Raw genomic sequence first — 18,739 nt, 5'->3', positions numbered from 1 at the left:
ACCGCCACCAAAAATATATTTAGAAGCCCAGGATTCTTTTTTTTTTTTTTTTTTTAAGTAATCTCTACAATTAACGTGGGGCTTGAATTTATAACCCCGAGATCAAGAGTGGCCGACTGGGCCAGCCAGAGGGCCCTGAGGCCGGGATTCTTAAACATTTTTCTGCCCTGGATCCCTTGGCAATCTGGAAAATCCACGGCTTCCTTGTCAGAATAATACTACATACTAAACAATAAGATAAAAAGGAGGGCAGCCCAGCCCGGGTGGCTCAGCGGTTTAGCATGTGCCTTCAGCTCAGGGCCTGATCCTAGAGACCCGGGATCGAGTCCCACGTCGGGCTCCCTGCAGGGAACCTGCTTCTCCCTCTGCCTATGTCTCTGCCTCTCTGTGTGTGTGTGTCTCTTATGAATAAAAAAATAAAATATTTTTAAAAAGATAAAAAGGAAATGACTAATATAAAAAACCAGTTATTATACAGTTGTGATATAGTAACATACCTGCTTCCTTATAAAAGCACTAACTAGGAACATGTACAGGGAGGTTCGATAACACCATCATCTCAAAGTAGTGATGAGCATAGAGGATACTGTAAGAAATCTGCAACTACTGTTGTATAACAGAAGCATCCAGAATTTTTATAAGCGGTAAAGACACAGAACAACAGCTCTGATACTGCTGTGCTTTGCAGCCTATATGCATACCAGAAGGACAAGGAGAATTTCAGTGACAAGCCAATGAACATAAAGATGTAAGTTTTCCCAACTAAGGTTAGGGAATTTAGATTCTGCCCATGGATCCTGGGACAAGAGTCCCTGTTTTATTTTATTTAAAGTTTATTTATTTATTTAAAAGAGAGAGAGCTGGGGGACCGGCAGAGAGAGAGAGAGGGAGAGAATCTGGAGCAGACTCCCCATTGAACATGGAGCCTGACACGGGGCTTGATGTCATAACCCTGATATCATCATGATCTGAGCCAAAACTAAGAGTCAGATGCTTAACCGACTGTGCCACCCAAGTGCCCCTAGAGTCCCTATTTTAGTTTCTTTTTCTTTCTTTTCTTTTCTTTTCTTTTCTTTTCTTTTCTTTTCTTTTCTTTTCTTTTCTTTCTTTTCTTTTCTTTTCTTTTCTTTTCTTCTTTCTTGGCTCATGCCCACTGTGGAACCCTACATGGGGCTTGAACTCACAACCCCGAGATCAAGACCTGGGTTAAGAGTCATACGCTTAACCAACCCAGGCACCCTTAGACAGTACTGTTTCTGAACTTGGTTCTGTTCCTTCTGTCCAAGATCTATCCATAGGAGATTGGGGGCATGAAACAGCAACCAGGGAGAAGGGGGAAACACCCTTCCACCCTGTCATGTTCTAAAGGGGACCATCAGGAAGTACCAATGCTACACTGGGGCAAAGTCCTCTATTTTGAGTTTGGAAATAGACTCATTAATATTGTGGTTTCACTGAGGGCCAAACTTAACTGATGAGTGAGCCTGGACATCCGTAAAACATAGGCTTTCCTCAGGAAATCCCGTAAATTACTTGGGATGGAAAGCCTGACAAAAGGCAGGAGAATGTGTGTATGTGATTTTCCAGCAAACATTGATATCTTCTCGTTTTTATACTACAGCCTGCTTCTTTTTAATATCACAATATATCATGAATAATTTGTCAACAATTATAAAATATTATAATTGTTCAATTATAAAATATTACCAGCGGCTACATATATTCTGTTATAAGCATATACCCTAATGTATTTCATCAATCCCCAGGTTTAAGCATGTGGGTTGTGTACAATCTCTCATCATTATGTCAATAGTGCTCTGATGGGTGCTGTAGATTAAGTCTTTGTCCACGTTCTATTTTTATTCCCCTAGAATATTTCTATAAATGGAATAGCTGTGTCACAATTCAGTAGTGTCGCAACAACAGCAATGCATATTTTAAAGATTTTTTTGATCAGTACTGTCAAATCGTTCTCCGGAAAGGTTGTTCCTATTCATATCAGAACTGGAATCTTTGACCTTGGCTCAGAAGATGGCAAAGAGGCAGGGAAAGAATGACTCTCAATAGTGAGAAGTAAGAGGATCCTGTACCAGAAGCAGAAAGAAAGCAGGCCAGTGCTGTGCCTCTGATATTCTGTTTTTCTCTGGTTCCGGAAATACCTTTAAGGCAGAATGGGAACCATGATGAGTCTTCAGGACCCGAGGTCCCTTGTGTGGACTTGATTTCAATCATTTGGATAAACCCAGCCTTGGACGGCTGGATATTCCCGTCAGTGCTTTCTCGCCACAAACAACAGGGGTCGAGTGGCACTGCTGTAGCATTGGAGGCTGTTTCTTCTCCTTCCTCTTCTCCTTCCTCTCCTCCACGCCCCCTTCTTCTTTTTCTCCCACTCTTCCCTGTTCTTTCCTTTGCGGCGAGCCAATATATTCCAGGAGGGCAGAAACCTCCTGAGGCTTCTTTTGGATAAGCAACAAGAGTAAATATGGGGGGGGGGGGGCAGGAATATTTGCTCATTCTTCTCACCGTCAAAATAAGGTGAGGATAAGGATCTTGCCACAAATCATTCTGGATGATGCAAATCCCGGCAGATCTCCTGACTAGGCCCTCTTCTCTCTCGTGGTTTTACAGATGCAGGTTTGGTTTATTTGTTCGCGCACAGAGATCAAAGATCAGTTCTCTCTCCACAATTCCATCCCTTAGGTCTGCAGGGACATTATCAGCATCCTGGCTTGCACCTTTCCTCTGGGATTCCGTAGAACATAGTGGTCACCATCCTAAAGTTTAGCTCCCCGTTCAGACCCTAAAGGGTTAAAAGGCGGATTCTGGGAGACTGGATCTTTTGTCCCGTTACACGCCCGCACCCCACACTTGGGATTCCTGGGAGCAGAGCCCGGTTTAGCATTTGCCATCACTGGTGCAGACTAGGTCTGCTCTGTCACACTTTTGGGTTGGGGGTGCTGCTTAGACAAGGCCCCGGCCAGACTTTTCTGTACTTCACTTGGGGCCCCGAGGGGATGCTGCCCCCCAGCCCTGCCCCGGAGGTCACTCTCTGTCTCCTACGCCCCAGGCCCTCGCTCGGTACCTGCCGGACCCCTGGGGGGGGGGGCAGTCCTCGGCTGTCTTGGCTGCTTCCGGACATCCCCGCTGTCACCTGTCAGAGGTCAAGGCTCAGAAAGTTCAACTGGGCTTACAGCTGTGCCTCCAGCCAGTGCTGATTCCTATTTCGCTGCAGCTGGGACCGAGTTGTGCCCTTGCAGGCCCGCACCCCCGATCGGGGATCAGGCCCGGGGGCGACCTGCCCCAGGCGCACCCCCGCCCCCCCCCCGAGTTTCCCGTCCCCTCGCCAGGACTCGGAGACCCGCTCGCGTGGGCCGGACGGCGCGGGGAACCGGGTGGCCGCGGCCGCATCCGACCGTCGGGACGCGGCCCCGAGGAACACGCGTGTTGGGGGAGCCAGGCGGCCGCGGAGCCCCCCGCCCCCCGCCCCCGCGCGTCCCGGCCGGGCCTCGGCCTCCAGCAGCCGCACCCCGCGGGGCGCCCCGGGCTCCCGCACCCCGCCCCTCCCCCGGCGCCAGCCCGGCCGGGGCCCGCGGGGAGCCCCCGCGCGGGGAGCTCGGGGCAGGGGCGGGGGCGGGGCGGGGGCGGGGGCGGAGGCGCCGCGCGCAGCCAATCCCCGGGCCGCCCCCTCCCCGCGCCCGCCGAGCGAGCCGAGCCGAGCCGAGCCGGGGCGGGGGAGCCAGGCGGCGGCGGCGGCGGCGGCGGCGGGGAGGGATGGGGAGGGGCGGGGGGAGCGGGGCCGCGCGGAGACAGCCGCGGCGCTGCAGAGCGGCTGGGGCGGCGGCGCGGCTCCCGGTGCGGCCCCCGGCGCCCGCCCCGCGGCGGTGAGCGCCCGGCCCCGGAGGCGCCCGAGCCATGGGCTGCATCGGCTCCCGGACCGTGGGTGGGTACCGCGGCGGCGCGGGCGGGGGCGGGGGCGCGGGCGGGGGCGCGGCGGGGGCGGCCCCCTCCCCTCCCCTCCGCTCCCCTCCCCTCCCGCCGTCCTCCCCTCCACCCCCCTCCCCTCCCCTCCGCTCCCCTCCCCTCCCCTCCACCCCCCACCCCTCCCCTCCGCTCCCCTCCCCTCCCGCCGTCCTCCCCTCCCCTCCCCTCCGCTCCCCTCCCCTCCACCCCCCTCCCCTCCCCTCCCCTCCCCTCCCCTCCGCTCCCCTCCGCTCCCCTCCCCTCCCCTCCCCTCCCCCTCCCCCCCCCGGCCCCCCATCAGCTCTCCTGCAGCCCCGCTCCCACTCCGCGGCCCCGCGCCCGCCGCCGCCAGGCCCCCCGCGTCCCCCCGCCTGCCCCCGCCTGCCCCCGCCTCCCCCGGCGCCCCCTCCCCCCCGGGGCAGCCGCCCAGCACCCCGGCCTCCCCCTCGGGCACCCCCGCCCCCGTCCGGCCCGCGTGCTCCGCTCCCACCTCGTTCCCTCTCTCCTGTGGCCTTTTCCGTCGCTCCGGCCTCCCCGGATCCGCTTTGTTCACGTGCACCTTCCCCGGGGCGGGGGCGGGGCGGGGCGGGGGCGGGGTGCGCTCGGGGCCTCGGGCGCGGGAGCCGGTCCACGCCCGGACAAACGGGGCGGGGGGGGGGGGGCCGGGGGCGCGCGGCGGGGGCGGGGCGGGGCGGGGCGGGCTCCGGGAGGGTGGGGCGGGCACCTGCACCTGTCGGCGGGGGCCGGCGCGGGCCGCCTGCGGTCGACCGGGCCCGGGGCGGGGGGCGGCACCGCGGCCCCCACGGGCTCTGCCCCCGGCCCTTGCCCTGCTCCCGGCCCCTTACCCCCACCCCGCACCCACCCCAGGCTCCCGGCTCCGCGGTCCAGTCCAACCCTCTCCCCAAACCCCCAGCGTCCCCCCATTCCAACTCCCAGTTTCTCCCGCCTACACGACCCAGTGACCTCAGGCTGAGAGAATAATTCGTATTATTATTATTATTATTATCATTATTACAAACAAACTCACTCTCCGGAAGCCTGATTCTCGGAGACCCGATTTTTTCCATGGATGCTCCCCTCTCTGCCTTCCCCTCTTCCTGGGGTTCCCTCTCCCCCTGCCCGCCCCTCGGGGCTCTGACTCAGCTCTGCCTCCCCTGCAAAGGCCACCTCTCCCTCCCCTCGCTCCTGCCAGGCCCCCCTCATCCCTCCCTTCCCCCGTCTGCCCCCTTCCTGCTCTCTCCGGCTAGGCCCAGGGGTCCCTAGGTCCTCTTGCCCGCCAGCCATGGCCCCTGCTCTGCCTCCCTCATCACTCCCCTGCAGCCCCGAGGGAGAGGGGCTCACTGAGGAGGGGCCCTACCTCCTTCCCACCCACTAATCACAGTCCCTTTGCCTTGGCTGTGTGGATGAGAGCTGCGTGCCTCCCCATGCTGGAAACCCCCGCACTTCACCCCTTCTCAAGAGCAGACCCCTGGCCCGAGATTCAGAATCACAAAACTCGGTGTGCAGGGGGACCTGTAAGGTCAGATGGTTCCAGGGCCATCTGATGCTTGAGTGTCTTCCCAGCATGGCTCTTCCCAACCTCCCAGGAGAGGCACCACCCTGCCCTCTTGCCAGCAGCTGCCTGGGCCCCAGGCTCTGGCTTCACCCGAACAATTACCATGGTCCTCCAGGCCCCAGCTCTCCAGGCATGACTTGAATGCCTGCTCTTTTAGTTCCTAGTTTAAAAATTCCCCTTCTTTTATCTCCCCCCCCCCCCCCCCCCCCCCCGTCCCCCGTCCCCCTTGGCTCCCCTTCCATCCATCACTGGTCCCCCAGCAGTCAGGGAAAATGATGGCATCTCATTCTTTGCTTTCTCTCCTCTCACCGTTTCTGGGTGAACATGCCCCAGTCCTGCCTCTAACCCCACCATCACACAGACACACCAGCTCCAAGATACGAATCATAAAGCCCACATATAGGGAAGCTTACCTATATGGAAAGAAGTTCTGCCCTTCTTTCTAGAAACATCATGGATGAAAGGCACAGCTGCCCTATACTCCCATATAGGAACCCTCAGAGATTCCTCAGGACAGAATAAAGAACTGTTTTCCGGGTAAAACCCAACCACTGACCCCTCCACTTAAATAACAACAAATAAGGCTATATAACACTTTCTGTGAATGTGCTATTCTTGGTTGAGCTCAAAGGGAATATTTTGGCTCAGCATAACGGTTTGTCCTACCAAAACCTGGGGGAGAGTAGGGATGTAAAGGGAAATGTGCTATCAGAAGGAGTGGTGGCTGAAGGGGCTGCCCTCTGAGGCCTGGAGGGGGCCTTTTGCGGGGGTGGGGAGATGGGGGGTGCTGATGGTAGAGCAACTAATGACCCTGTGGCCACTTCAGGGAATGAGGTGATTGCAGTGGACTGGAAGGGCCTGAAGGATGTCGACCAGATCCACATGGACAGCACCAGCTCGCTGCACGGGAGCAGCCTCCACCGGCCCTCCACCGAGGTGAGGCCCCATGCCCAGCGGCCCCATAACCAAAGGACTTTTATTTTATTTTTTAAAAGATTTTATTTATTTATTTGACACAGAGGCAGAGAGCAAGCAAGCATGAGCACAAGCAGGGGGAGGAGCTGAGGGAGAGGGAGAAGCAGGCTCCCCATGGAGCAGGGAGCCTGATGTGGGACTTGATGCAGGACTCCATCCCAGGACCCCAGGATCACGACCTGATCCAAAGGCAGACACTTAACCGACTGAGCCACTCAGGCACCCTAGGGATTTTTTTTTTTAAGATTTTATTTATTTATTTGAGAGAGAGAGAGAGTGAGCAAGGGGCAGGGCAGAGGGAGAGGGAGAAGCAGACTCTTCACTGAGCAGAGAGCTCTATGTGGGGCTCTATCCCAGGACCGGAGATCATGACCTGAGCTGAAGGCAGACGCTTAATCAACTGGGCCACCCAGGAGCCCCTAACCAAAGGACTTTAAAAAAACAAATAAACAAACAAAAAACAGAAACCAAGGTGAACAAAGTCTCTCCCAGTTTGCCTGATCCTTGAATTATTTTCTTAAATTCCAAGAGAACAGCCCAAACACCCATTCAGAGTGGACGGTTTTACAGAACATTTCTCCTACTTTCCTCAAAACACGGCCAAATGTTCCACACTGAGATCCTAATCCCCTAAATTAAACCGAGGAAAAACCTCTCTACTTCAGACACTTCTGGAAGTACCTGGGATGGGGGTGGGGTGGGGGCTACTTGCATTCCTGGGAGTCTCTGGGATCCCCACTCCCTTTGCTCTCTCCTCACAGCAAACCCGAACTGATTTCTCCTGGGATGGCATCAATGTGAGTGCAGCTTCCCCCAGCACCCCCCACCCCAGTGCATCCTAGCTCCTCTCACATCCTCCCTTAGATTTCCCACAGAATGCAGTGCTCCCGGAGCCCTAACATTCCCTACCGATCCCCCATATTTTCAAGGGTAGTTGGGGGATAAGCGTCCTTGGGTCTCCTTGGTGTAAGGGTTCCCTTTCACCTGCCCTCACTCAGTCCCTTCCTCCCAGAAACCCTGAACTCCCCTCTGCCCCTCCTCCCACCGTCCCTCTTTCAGCTCTCCATGGAGGACACCACTTCCATTCTTCCGAAGCTTAAGAGAAACTCTAACGCCTATGGCATCGGGGCCCTGGCCAAGTCATCCTTCTCAGGTGAGACTCCCTACCTGGGGATGCATCCAGACAGGAGAATACCCACCCCCTCCTGGTCTCAGTCTCCTTGCTCCTTGAGGCCTAAAGAAGACCCCGTCCCTGACCTATTTACCCTTTCTGGAAAGCCCTCCTGTCCAGTCTACCCCTCGTATGGAGCTCCTCCACTGAATGGAGTCCCGTGGGTCGTGGGTGGGGACCTGGGGTGGATCTTGTATGGGTATCGTGTGCTGTTCTGGAGGGGAATGTCTGGCCCCTCAGGGATTTCTCGCAGCATGAAGGACCATGTGACGAAGCCCACAGCCATGGGGCAAGGCCGGGTGGCCCACATGATTGAGTGGCAGGGCTGGGGGAAGGCACCAGCCATTCAGCCGCAACACAGCCATGAGGCGGTGCGCAGAGATACAGACGCCTACTCCGACCTCAGCGATGGCGAGAAGGAGGCACGTTTCCTAGCAGGTACTTATTCCGGGGACCCTCCAGAGACACGTTTTCGGGATGGTCAGAGACTGACCTTCCAGCCTGATCCCCTATGGCAGGATTGGCTCTAGGCATATGATGACCATAAGACTTAATTTTGCAATCATCTCTGATATCAAGAACTTTGATTGATCTGGGTAAGTGGCCTCCAGCTTATTTTTATTATCAGGTCAGAAACTAAGGAGAATTACATGCGACTGGAGGTCCACCTGTTCCAGGTGCCTTCTCTCCCACATCGGTATAGGACTATCGGTATAGGACAAAAAGTCAGGGGCCTTGGACACTGAAAGTCCCTCCTTGTATCCATGTCTCTTGAGGAAAAAGAAGAAGAGGCACTAGGGAAATCCCTTCTAGACCTTGCCCCTCAGCACGTTGCTGTAGTGGATTCATTCACTTACATGGCTCATTACTTGTGACAACCATGAGAAGATCGGAGGGTCTGGGTAAGGAGAGCGTGTTATACAGAAGAGGACAGTGGAGTTGCTAGGAGACAGGCATACAGCGTACCTACCACGGCGACCACGCCCCTATTGCAGGTCTCAATAAGAGACCTGGGAAGAATGATAGATAGATCTAGAAGAGAAGAGAGGTATCTCTGTGTTGGTGGTGTGGATGGTGGAGGATCAGTGGGGAGGGGAGACAAACATGTAGTGCGTAGGGGGTAGTTCAGGGCAGCTGGCAATGGAAGCTTCAACGTCCGGCTTTGACTAGAATGGGGACCCCTAAGTCTACCCAGGCTCCCTAGTCTATCCTCCCTTCCTTCTCCTTTCCAATTCCTAGAACTTTCATCTTGATACCACTGTGGACCTACAAGCCCGTGGTGTTCCCTGGGGGATTCTCTGTTGGAATTGAGCCCTCTCATTTAGATTCCTCTGCCGTTGACTACCTAGTATTAGCTAACATTCTTACGAGCTTCTGGAGATCAACTCCTGGAAATTCCTCATTTCAGTCCCTTTGGATAGCTCACCAGAAGACCCCTCAACTCTATCTGCTAAGAATCCTTGATCTGACCTTCTGGACTGTCCCACACTGTTTTGCCTTGTTTGGGGTGTATGCGAAGTGCGTGCTGTCCCATAGATATAGTAGCCACTGGCCACACGTGGCATCTGAGAACTTGAAATGTGGCTCATCTCAATGGAGATTCAGTACGAAATACCAACTGGATTTCAAAGACTCGTACGAATAAGATAACGTGAAACATCTCATTAATAATTGTCACATGGATTACATGTTGAAAGATCATCTAATATATATATAGAGAGAGAGTTAAATAAGATATTTATAAAAATTAGTTTCACTTGTTTCTTTTAAATTTTCTGTACTATGGCTACAAGAAAATTTAAATTGCACAAGTGGCTTGCATGGTCTTTCTATTGAACAGCGCTGCCCCAATGTTGCCCTCCACCATGCACGTGTCTAAGGGTTCCCAGGGGTATCTTGTACCAACTACATTTCTTCTCGTAGGTGTCATGGAACAGTTTGCCATCTCCGAGGCCACACTCATGGCCTGGTCTTCTATGGATGGTGAGGACATGAGTGTCAACTCGGCCCAGGAGCCCCTGGGCTGCAACTACAGTGACAACTACCAGGAGCTGATGGAGAGTCAAGGTGAGGGATGGCCCCTCTGAGGCCCAAGAGGCCTCCCCAGCTTAACTGGGCTACTTCCCTTCCTGTGTGTTCTAGGACTCTGTCCGTCTCAGCTTTCCTACGCTCGCCACCCCCCCCCCCCCCCGCCCACTCCGTTGTCTGCACTATTGCTGCCGCCTTTCATGCTCTGTAACCCCGCTGACTTCTGTGATTCTCTTTACAGATGCCCTTGCTCAAGCGCCCATGGACGGATGGCCTCACTCTTACGTGTCCCAGGGCATGTACTGTCTGGGGTCATCGGATGCCTGGGAAGCCAGCGACCAGTCCCTCATTGCCTCTCCGGCTACAGGATCCTATCTTGGTCCTGCATTTGATGACTCACAGCCCAGCTTGCACGAAATGGGGCCTTCCCAACTTGCTTCCGGATACTCTGCACAGGAGCCTCCACCTTTGCTGGGGTCAGACACTGACTGGGCTCCGGGGGTGGGTGGAGTGGACCTGGCAAGGGGCCCTGCTGAGGAGGAGAAGAGGCCGTTGGCCCCTGAGGAGGAAGAGGACGCAGGATGCCGGGACCTGGAGTCACTTTCCCCACGAGAAGACCCTGAGATGTCGACTGTTCTCAGCCGGAAGGTGTCTGATGTCACATCCTCAGGTGTGCAATCCTTTGATGAGGAGGAGGGTGAGGCTAACAACTAGCTTCCTCCCACTCGGCACCCAGCCTTCCACTCCCACCTGAGGGGCATGGCTGCAACGATACCCTCCCTCCCCCCAGCAGTACAGCTGAGACCCGGGCAGAAGACCGCGAGGGACCCCGGAGCTGCCAGTCCTCACCGGGAGAACGGGGAGCCTGTGGGATTTTATCCAGGCTTGTGCTGCAGGAAGCACGGGGCCGGGAACCAAGGCCCAGGCCAACAGATGGCTGTGCACGGGCTTGGCCGCAGGCCTCTGGGCCCGTGCTGGTGAAGCTCGGGCGGGGCTCCCGAGGACGGGGACGGGGACAGGAGCGCGGAGCAGCTTGTGGCCGTCGACTGGACCCCAGCTCTTCACTCTGACTCGTCTCCGGGAGCCTCGGCCGCGGCTGTGGGAAGGCCGCCTTTCTCCGCCTTTCTCCGCCTTTCTCCTGCTTTTCCCGACTCATCCCAGCTCTGAGGAACAGACCTGGGGGCTGTTGGTACGGCTCGACGGGCACAGGGGGAGCCACCTCACGTCGCGTGTCCTTAGAGGGCAGAGAGTCTGCCCTCAGCGAAAAATTGGCTTCTGACATCAGGAGTCATGGGGGAGGTGGACGTGGCAGCTGGGACGCCCAAGGACACAGCCGTGATTCTTTCTGTCAAGGCCTGCCCCGAGACCAGGTCACTGAGGACACCAGAAGGTCACTGAGGACAACCAGAACGGCCGCTGTTCCAGGATCGCACTTCCCGTAGCTGGAAGGGGGATCCGGGGATCCGAGGGTCCGGGGAAGGCCCAGCCGGGGCTGGCTGCTCCAGCTCTTGCTCCCCTTTTCTGCCTTCTTCTGTCTCCTGCCCTGAGGGGGTGACACAGGATGCATGTGTCCTGGCCAAAAGGGGAAGCATGAGGGCTGTGTCTCCCTCCATCCACCCTCTAATTCTCTGGAGCTGTTTACACTTTTCTCTTTGCCTTTTCTACATTTTTATAACTTCTTGGGGACTCAGGGTTGAGTGGGGTGGAGGGAGGAGTCCGGTGCTGTCAGGCCCCGGCCGGGGGGGCTGTTCTCTAGGAGCGGTGTGGGCGCTCGGCTCCTTTGCCCCTTCTTCAGCTCCTCCCAGGACTCCAAAGAGGGCCCCCCCGCAGGTGTTCCCCCTCCCTCCCGGGCCTGCTGTGGGGAAAGAGGAGAGTGAGGATCCTTCCTTCCAGGACGGGTGACAGTGAGGCACAGGCCCCTGAATCGGCTCGTCCTCCCACACCCGCTCCGGCTCCGCTGTGGTGAGGGCCGCCGCACTTCTGAGAGCTCCTGACAGCAGGGGACAGGGAGAGCCAGGACGCCACAGCTGTGGAGCTGGCTGGCACACTGCCCCGCCCCGCTGCGGTGGCACAGGGAGACTGGGTAGGAGAGAAGCTGAGAGCTGCATCGTCGCCTTCCCTCTTTCCTCGTGCCTAACTAAGGCTCCAGCTCCAAGGCCTTGTGTCCTGCCCACGCTTCGTCAGGGGTCCTGCCACTTTACCCTCTGCCAGGAGGGGAGCACCTGTCACCCCTTCCCAGACCCTGGGCAGAACTGTCCCCTCCCCACCCCACCGGACTTCTGTTTCTCGGGAATGAGGAGGTTGAGAGGTGGGGGGTTACTGTCCCTCTATGCCCCCACCCTCAAAGACTTCACACTCTCATCCCCATGTGCTCCTGCAATGCAGCCGAGGCCAGGGGCCCGTGTTCCCCAGGGGAGGGGGACAAGGGCTTTCCTGGGGTGGGACTTTGGAGGACCCAGGAGTGGGCATGGTGCGTGTGGGGAGGCCAAGTCACCTTGTCCACAGCTGTCTCAACGGGAGAACTCGCTTTGTGTTTGGTCACGTGATGGGGTTCAGGAGGCTGCAGGACCTGGCAGCTAGCAGCTGGGGTGGGGTGGGGGGAGGCCGGGCGGGGGGTGACCTAGGGCGGTGGCCTGGCCGCCTGGCATGCCCTCACTGGCTGCTGGCCCTCCTGCCGTGGGTCCTCTGGGTTTTGCATGCTCATGGTCCCCTCTTGCCACGGGTCCCTGTTCCTTCGCCCTGTGCCACCTGCTGTCTCAGTGTACCATCTTCTTTCTCTTCGTCTCATCTCCTCCGTGCCTACGTTCTGCCCCCAGACCACGGCGGACATCCAATCCAGCAGGTTCATTCACTACAGTTCCTTTTTGCTCAGGGCCTGTGGAGTTGAGAAAGGTGGACCAAAGCAGCGTTCTTGCCCCCTCCCTCCCTTCCCCGAGGAAGCCAAATGGTCCCTGCAGCAGTGGCTGAAGCTGTGAGGGAGTCTAGCCGACTTTACACGTGGAGGGGGCTCGCAGACCTCACGTCAGGTGGGGGCCTGCGTTTTCCGCTCTGAAGAGGGAGAAGAGCCGAGGAGCTGGCCTGGGACCCTCTTAGGACTCTTCTGCGGGAAGGAACTGCCTCTCTGGTGCTGGGGGCAGGGTGCATGGGGTTTGCCTATAGCCTATTCTAGGGGGAGGGGAGGGGCATGTGCAGGAAGAGGCTGGGGGGTGGGGGAGGGTCGCTTTTCCTTTGGGGTTAAAGGCTGTGCAGCACGTTTTTCAACAGTCCCGGAACAGGGCTGTTTTTATATTCTTGTGAATGAAACTGCTCTTGCTAAATGATTTTCCTTTGGTTGGGGGGGGGAGGGGGGGATGCACTTTCGTTTTCAAATCACTTTATTAAAGAAAAATCCAAATTTCCCATTCCTCCCCTTCCACTGGCCCTCCTCCCCCCACACCTCCCTTCTTACCCTTGTGCTTGGGAGGGGCTCTTGGTGAATGAGCGTATGACCTTCTCTTTGCCCTCACCTCTATGTCCCATACTCTGTCTTCCAGGTCTGGGAAATATCCATTTTTATGGCCAGTCTTAGCATGTTTTCTTAATGTGACATTCCCACCCCAGGCCCAAGAGAGATTCTATGACATATATTACAGAGAGAATTATATATAAATATATATATATAAATATTATAGATTATATACACATGGGCATGGGCTCAAATGCCCACTGCCAGTCCCCCTCTCCAGGCTGCACCCTCTCTCGGCCTGGGGAGGTGGAAGGGATGTCATGTTGGAGGGCGACAGGCTGTGTTTAATGGTACTAAACAGAATGTGGTGGCACCTCTGACTATGAGTGTCTTATTTGGGGGATGATGGAGCCTGGGCACAGGGGAGGGGAGGCAGGAGGATGTCAGACAGGGGGTAAAACTACACAACTGGACGGGTACAAAAGGAGGGAGCAGGGGAGCCGTGGGTGTGGAAATGAGGGCTTCTGGGGGCTCAGAGCACCTGGGACCACCTCATAGGAAAGGCAGGCCAGCGGCAGGCACCCTGTCACTGATTTGGGGAGGAGGGCCTCTGACTTCCGAGCATGGGAAGCATCAAAGGGGATTGCCATGTTGACATTGAACCCCCATCTGTCCACCTCTAGAAGACGAACACAAAGAACTAGTCTCAGTAGGGCTGGTGGCTGAGAGACCCAGTAGCCTGGCTGCCCTGAGCCTCGGTCTTGGTGGGAGAAGCCCCGGCCCCAGCAGCTGGAGGGCACAGCTGACCCTTAGGCAGGATAGATCGGGGAGGACTGTAGGGAGGTGAGGGTTAGTTCCCAGGAGTGCCCTGGGACCTGCAGGGCGAGGAAGCCATGCCTGGTGTGAGATGGGGCGGATTTGTGCCTGAAGGAGGCATGAATGCTGGGCAGCAAGACACCTGCTTCCTGCACAGAGACCTTTTCTCTTGCGGGCTGCCTATATCGCGGCCAGGGGAGCTAGGGGACTGGCCCTTGCCTGGTGGCAGGTAGCGGGAGCCAGGATGGAGGAGGAGGAGGAGGCAAATATCAGGGAGCGGCTGTAAGTGGGAGAACGGGGTTGGGGGCTCTGAGAGTGGTGTGTGGATTATTCCTGAGTGTATTCCGGGCCATCAGCCCACGAGGCCATGAGGTTCTCCCATCTCCCCCCAGGCCACAGTCACTGTGGGCTTCCCCCTGTGGAGACTGGCAGACACGGGGCAAAGCCAGGAAGGTGCTAGGAAGGTGCCGGAACAAGAAGACCAGGGGACTGTGGGGGCTGAGGGGAGGCAGGCAGAGGCAGGGTGTCTCCCACTCACATACCAGGGAGACTCGGGAAGCCCTGTGGAGTATCAGGTCCTTCACTGGGGCCAGAACCTCCTGCCTGTCGCAGAGGGCCTAAATAGCGGACTATCACATTTTAAGATTCCCAGAAGGGGCCAGGACGATGGTGTGAGGTCTCCAACTTCAGGACATACCCCGACACACAAGTCCAGCCTCTGGCCTGGGCCCCTGGACGGTCTTTAAGAGGAGATCCTGGAGGCCGTCAAAGAATCAGCTCGTCCTCGTCCTCCTCATCAGTGGATCGCAGACTCGGGCCCTGCAGGATGTCAGCGAGCTCCTCCTCCAGCCCCGGACTCTCTCCCAGCTCCAGCTCCTCCAGCTCACCCTCCACTTTGGCTGGAGCCTCAGAGAGCAAGGGCACTGGGGAGGGGGAGGGTGCGGGGGGCTCTGGGGAGGCAGGAGCCCCAGTACCATCCTCAGGCAGGCTCCAGGCCTCGGTGGGAGGGGGTGGGCCTCCTGGGTTCTTCCGAGTGGACGTTGTGCTCCGGAAGCTGGCCAGGGGAGGGCGGAGCTGCACCCCAGACTTGGTGTGCCCCTCGATGGCCTTCTGCAGCTGGTGGGGAGAGGGAGGGGATAAAAGTAGGAAGAGAAAGAAGATGGGTATGAGAGGAAGCAGGCAGGAGAGAAGAGCAGATTCGCACAAGGAGCACCGGAAGGAAGGATGTGCAGTGGCAAGTAAAGAGGCCTGGGGGCCAGGCCCACCTGCGGAGCCGGGAATCTCAAGCTCCTCTGACAAGGCCCCTTCCTTCATGACTTCAGGCGTCCTTCAGCCATGTCCCATCTCTGCCCTCTTTTTCACGGGCCGTTGCCCGAGCACACACAGGAACCTGTGACTCTTGCCCTGAACCCTCCTCTCAAGCCCCCATTCTGTGGAAGATGGTGGGGGCAGCCCCCTCCACCCGCCACCTGCTCCCCCCCACCCTGCCTGTCTCCATATGACAAACAGAGAGGGAAATGTGGGGGACCACCCAGATGTTAAACCATCCCCTCCCCACACCCTTACTTATCCTGTGCTGCTCAAACGGGACATGCCACCTTTACCTCCTCCAATGCCAGCACGCCCCTGAGCTTCCCCATGCTGGTCACATAGGCAAGGTGGAGGCCAAGGAGCGAGAAGAGCGTGTGGGTCTGCGGGGAAAGAGCAGCGTGTCAGCGCGTGTCCGCCCAGGCCTCCCCTGCCCTCTGCGGCCCGGAGCAGTCTGAGGGCAAGCACTTGCCTTGTGCAGGGACGTCTGCTCCACCAGCTGGAAGGGGGATTGGTCGATGCAGCAGTAGTCAAAACAGACAGGCTGGCTCAGCTGCTCCTGTTCCCAGGCCTCGATCTGCCGGACAGAGGAGGGCAGTCACTCCCCATCACGGAGGCCCCTATGACCTCAGACCTGCAGCCTGACCCCAGACAGCCCTCCCAGCCCCACCCCAGACCCTGAAATATGCAAGGAACTGTCAACAGCTCCCCCATCACTAGACCTCCCGCTTCTTCCCAGGGGCCAGCACAACCCCCATCAGGCCCCACATCCCCTTCACCCTCAGGCACTTCAAGCACAGCTGCCTGCATGTCTTCCAGCTCTTCCAGCCCCTGGTGCCCCAGACCCTTGTCACTTCCAAGCCATCTGCTGGGTCTCGTTTTCCCCCACTCCTGTAACACCCACTCCAGGGAAACTAGACGTGCCTTCCTGAGTCTGCTTTTGCTGGGCCACCCTGATTGCCCCCACCCTGACACTCCCAGGAGCACGATTTTTCATCCCCAAAGTGCTTTGCTAGTCTCTCCTTTTCGAAAACAACATGGATGGCACTCAATCTTTTACTGGAGTTTGTCTTACCTCTGCCTACAGGACAGAGGTGAGGATGGAAGCTCTTGAGAGTGTGATGTGGGGTTGCCCACCGTGTGTTGTGGAGAGTCCAGCACATTTGCCTCTTACAGATTGCGGCAACTACTTGTTGGGTCTGAAGAGCTGTACTGAATCACGTGGCACTTAGTTGACTTGAGTAAAAACCATTTTTGTTTCATCCGTGATAGAGGCATGGAGGCATGAAAGCTTGAAGGCCTCATCTCCTCTTGATTTTAGATATCCATGCAGAAACCCGCAAGTTCCAAAGTCAGGTTAGCTCTGACTTTCAAAATTGAATCTCAAATTTCCTGAAATCCCTTTTCACTTAGTACCTTCTGAATGCTGTACTATCTTATTTTCCTACTGTCCAAATTCCCACGTCTCAAGCGTCAGAGAACGTCTTTGAAGGCCGCCTCCTAGTTCTCGTGCCCAGTGGGTAGTCCGCAGTGGTGTGCTCTCCATCTGTCCCTTCGGGTTGTTCTGGACCACAGCCCCACCTCCTCCAAACCTTGTTCTCCCTGACTGAAGGTTCACACTGGGCTTGGCTGGCTCTCACAGCACAGGATGACCACTCAGCAGGTGTGCTGTAGACATGATTTATTTGTAGGACCCTTGCCAACCCTGGTTTGGTTGTTCCCGTCCTCCTGGACCTTTCTAGGATCATTTCCTGCCTTCCTTGGCTCCATTTTTGTCTTCCCTTGAGGACCAAAAATAACAGAACTGTTTCCAGCGCATGACCACCAATCACTTCTTCTGGGCCAAGCATTATTCGAGTTGCTTTACTCCTTGAGTGGTCTCCAATGGCCTCTCATCATCTCCATCTTACAGAGGAGGACACAGAGGCACAGAGTGCTTCAGTCATTTGCCCAAGATGACACAGGTGGCTTCTGACCTTGACTGCCTGGCAGTCACATTCCAGGAAGTCCCAGCTTGTGTCCAAGGGGTGGGGGATGTCTGCTTCGGGGTCTGACATGTCCCACTATTTGCAGAGGCTCAGCCCTAGTACCAAACCGGAGCTCTAACTGTGTGTACTCCTAACAGAGGAACAGATTAAACACTTCCGGTGACGTGTGACTGCACTCTTCCACTCTTCCCACAGGCGTCACCTGAATATTGCCAAAGGTGCCTCCTCCATCTAGTCTGAAAACTGGCTTCAAAATATCCTGCATTTTTATTCCTATTGGATCTTATCCTTCTTAAAACAAGTTCCCGGTGGGTGACATGGAGATATCTAAAGTCTTTATCTTTAGATATCTTTATATTGTTTAGATATCTAAAGTCTTCTTTGGGAAAGACATAAGCTAAAAATGTATGCTTTCTTAAAAAAAAAAAAAAATGTATGCTTTGTCTTGACCTCTGATTGCACTTTATTTCCAGTGGTTGTTAAATAGCCTCACTGGTCAACCAGCTTTTCCTGCTGGTGTACTTTTGTGAAGAGTGTGATGATTGGGTTAGTACTCGAGCAAAGCCCTTCTCAACCATAGTTATGACCCATCTGATTCCTGCTTAGGGGCAGGAACAAGAACTATTTTTTTTCCTCTGTGCTCATGGATTCGATTTTTCCAGTAACCATTGATCAGAGGGGTGTGTATTTTGAGGTGTGACCAGGGGAGAAGGGGAAGACTTCCCTTCTCTCCTGTGACTCCCCGTGCCCTCCTTCATTTGATGTGGACAATCAAGGAGATGATTGTTTTAAAATAATATTCGTTAAGGTTCTTTGTCATCTACATACTTTTAAAGCTCTGCCTTTACTGCCTCCACAGGGGAACTGCATTCTTTTACTAAATGGAATGGCTGCTAATGGACTCTTGTTTCTCGGCAACCCTGAGGTCAGTTCTGACCAGGACTGCCCTGCTGCCTCCTTCAAATCTTTACTCCACATCTGTCTGTTCTTCACAGACAAGCCCGTTCCAGGCTAGATTTTCTCTCATGGACTCAATAACAATGTTTTTTTTTTTTTTTTGGAAATAGGTGTTTGTCCAAATGAGACACCGCTGATGATATTTGCTCTTGGTTTTCAGTTCTTTCCAGTCTTGCTTCCTAGCATTTCCTAGTTGTCCACTGTCTCAGGGTCCTGGCCAATCCAGCATTGTAACCTCCCCCAGGCACCGACCATTCTAGTTTCCGTGCTGCTCTTCCACATTGGTACGTGTAACTGTTGGCTGCCTGGTACATTTTATTTTAGGCAAGCTCATCCTTCCTGCACAGCCTCCACCTGGTCCAGAATATCCCTAATGTCTATAAGATCTAAGGCCCATCTTAGCATGATGGTCCCATCTATGCGTGGAGGCTTAAAACCTTTCTCTTCTGACCCCTCTGAGAACACCACCCAGTTTCCCCCACTGCTGAGCGATGTGCCCATCCTTTTCTCCATAATCACATTTTGCTCCCAACCTC

The 18,739-nt window shown here is 55.8% G+C and overlaps 2 protein-coding genes and 1 long non-coding RNA gene across 5 annotated transcripts in view; 1 reads left to right on the top strand and 2 right to left on the bottom strand.

The window, feature by feature from the left end:
• Positions 1–1,089: 1,089 nt before the first annotated feature.
• Positions 1,090–4,545, bottom strand: LOC121489560. Its single transcript, XR_005987362.1, has 3 exons — positions 4,451–4,545; positions 3,083–3,151; positions 1,090–2,800 (listed from the first exon to the last, which is right to left on the bottom strand). It is a non-coding gene; the product is annotated as an uncharacterized LOC121489560 (long non-coding RNA).
• FAM131B (family with sequence similarity 131 member B) lies at positions 3,781–13,507 on the top strand. 3 transcript variants are annotated; one of them, XM_041752725.1, is made up of 8 exons: positions 3,781–3,940; positions 6,342–6,451; positions 7,252–7,287; positions 7,550–7,643; positions 7,902–8,099; positions 9,585–9,728; positions 9,931–10,359; positions 10,483–13,507. In XM_041752725.1, the coding sequence occupies exons 1-8, from the start codon at positions 3,913–3,915 to the stop codon at positions 10,668–10,670; spliced, it is 1,227 nt and encodes a 408-aa protein (XP_041608659.1). In that variant the 5' UTR covers positions 3,781–3,912; the 3' UTR covers positions 10,671–13,507. The 3 variants fall into 3 exon arrangements, with proteins under 3 accessions (XP_041608659.1, XP_041608658.1, XP_041608660.1); XM_041752724.1 differs by having other exon boundaries at positions 10,480–13,507; XM_041752726.1 differs by having other exon boundaries at positions 9,931–10,622.
• Positions 13,508–13,660: 153 nt separating this feature from the next.
• The window catches only part of CLCN1 (chloride voltage-gated channel 1), a 29,964-nt gene continuing 24,885 nt past the window's right edge, over positions 13,661–18,739 (bottom strand). Inside the window, exons 21-23 of the mRNA XM_041752723.1 lie at positions 15,731–15,835; positions 15,555–15,641; positions 13,661–15,066 (exon numbers count right to left, since the gene is read on the bottom strand). Of these exons, the coding sequence (XP_041608657.1) occupies positions 14,716–15,066; positions 15,555–15,641; positions 15,731–15,835 (543 nt within the window). The 3' untranslated portion in view covers positions 13,661–14,715. The remainder of the gene's footprint in view (positions 15,067–15,554; positions 15,642–15,730; positions 15,836–18,739) is intronic.

This window comes from Vulpes lagopus, chromosome 4 (genome assembly GCF_018345385.1).
Source record: "Vulpes lagopus strain Blue_001 chromosome 4, ASM1834538v1, whole genome shotgun sequence".
In the NCBI taxonomy this organism is placed as follows: domain Eukaryota; kingdom Metazoa; phylum Chordata; class Mammalia; order Carnivora; family Canidae; genus Vulpes; species Vulpes lagopus.
This window is presented reverse-complemented; position numbering and strand designations above follow the sequence as displayed.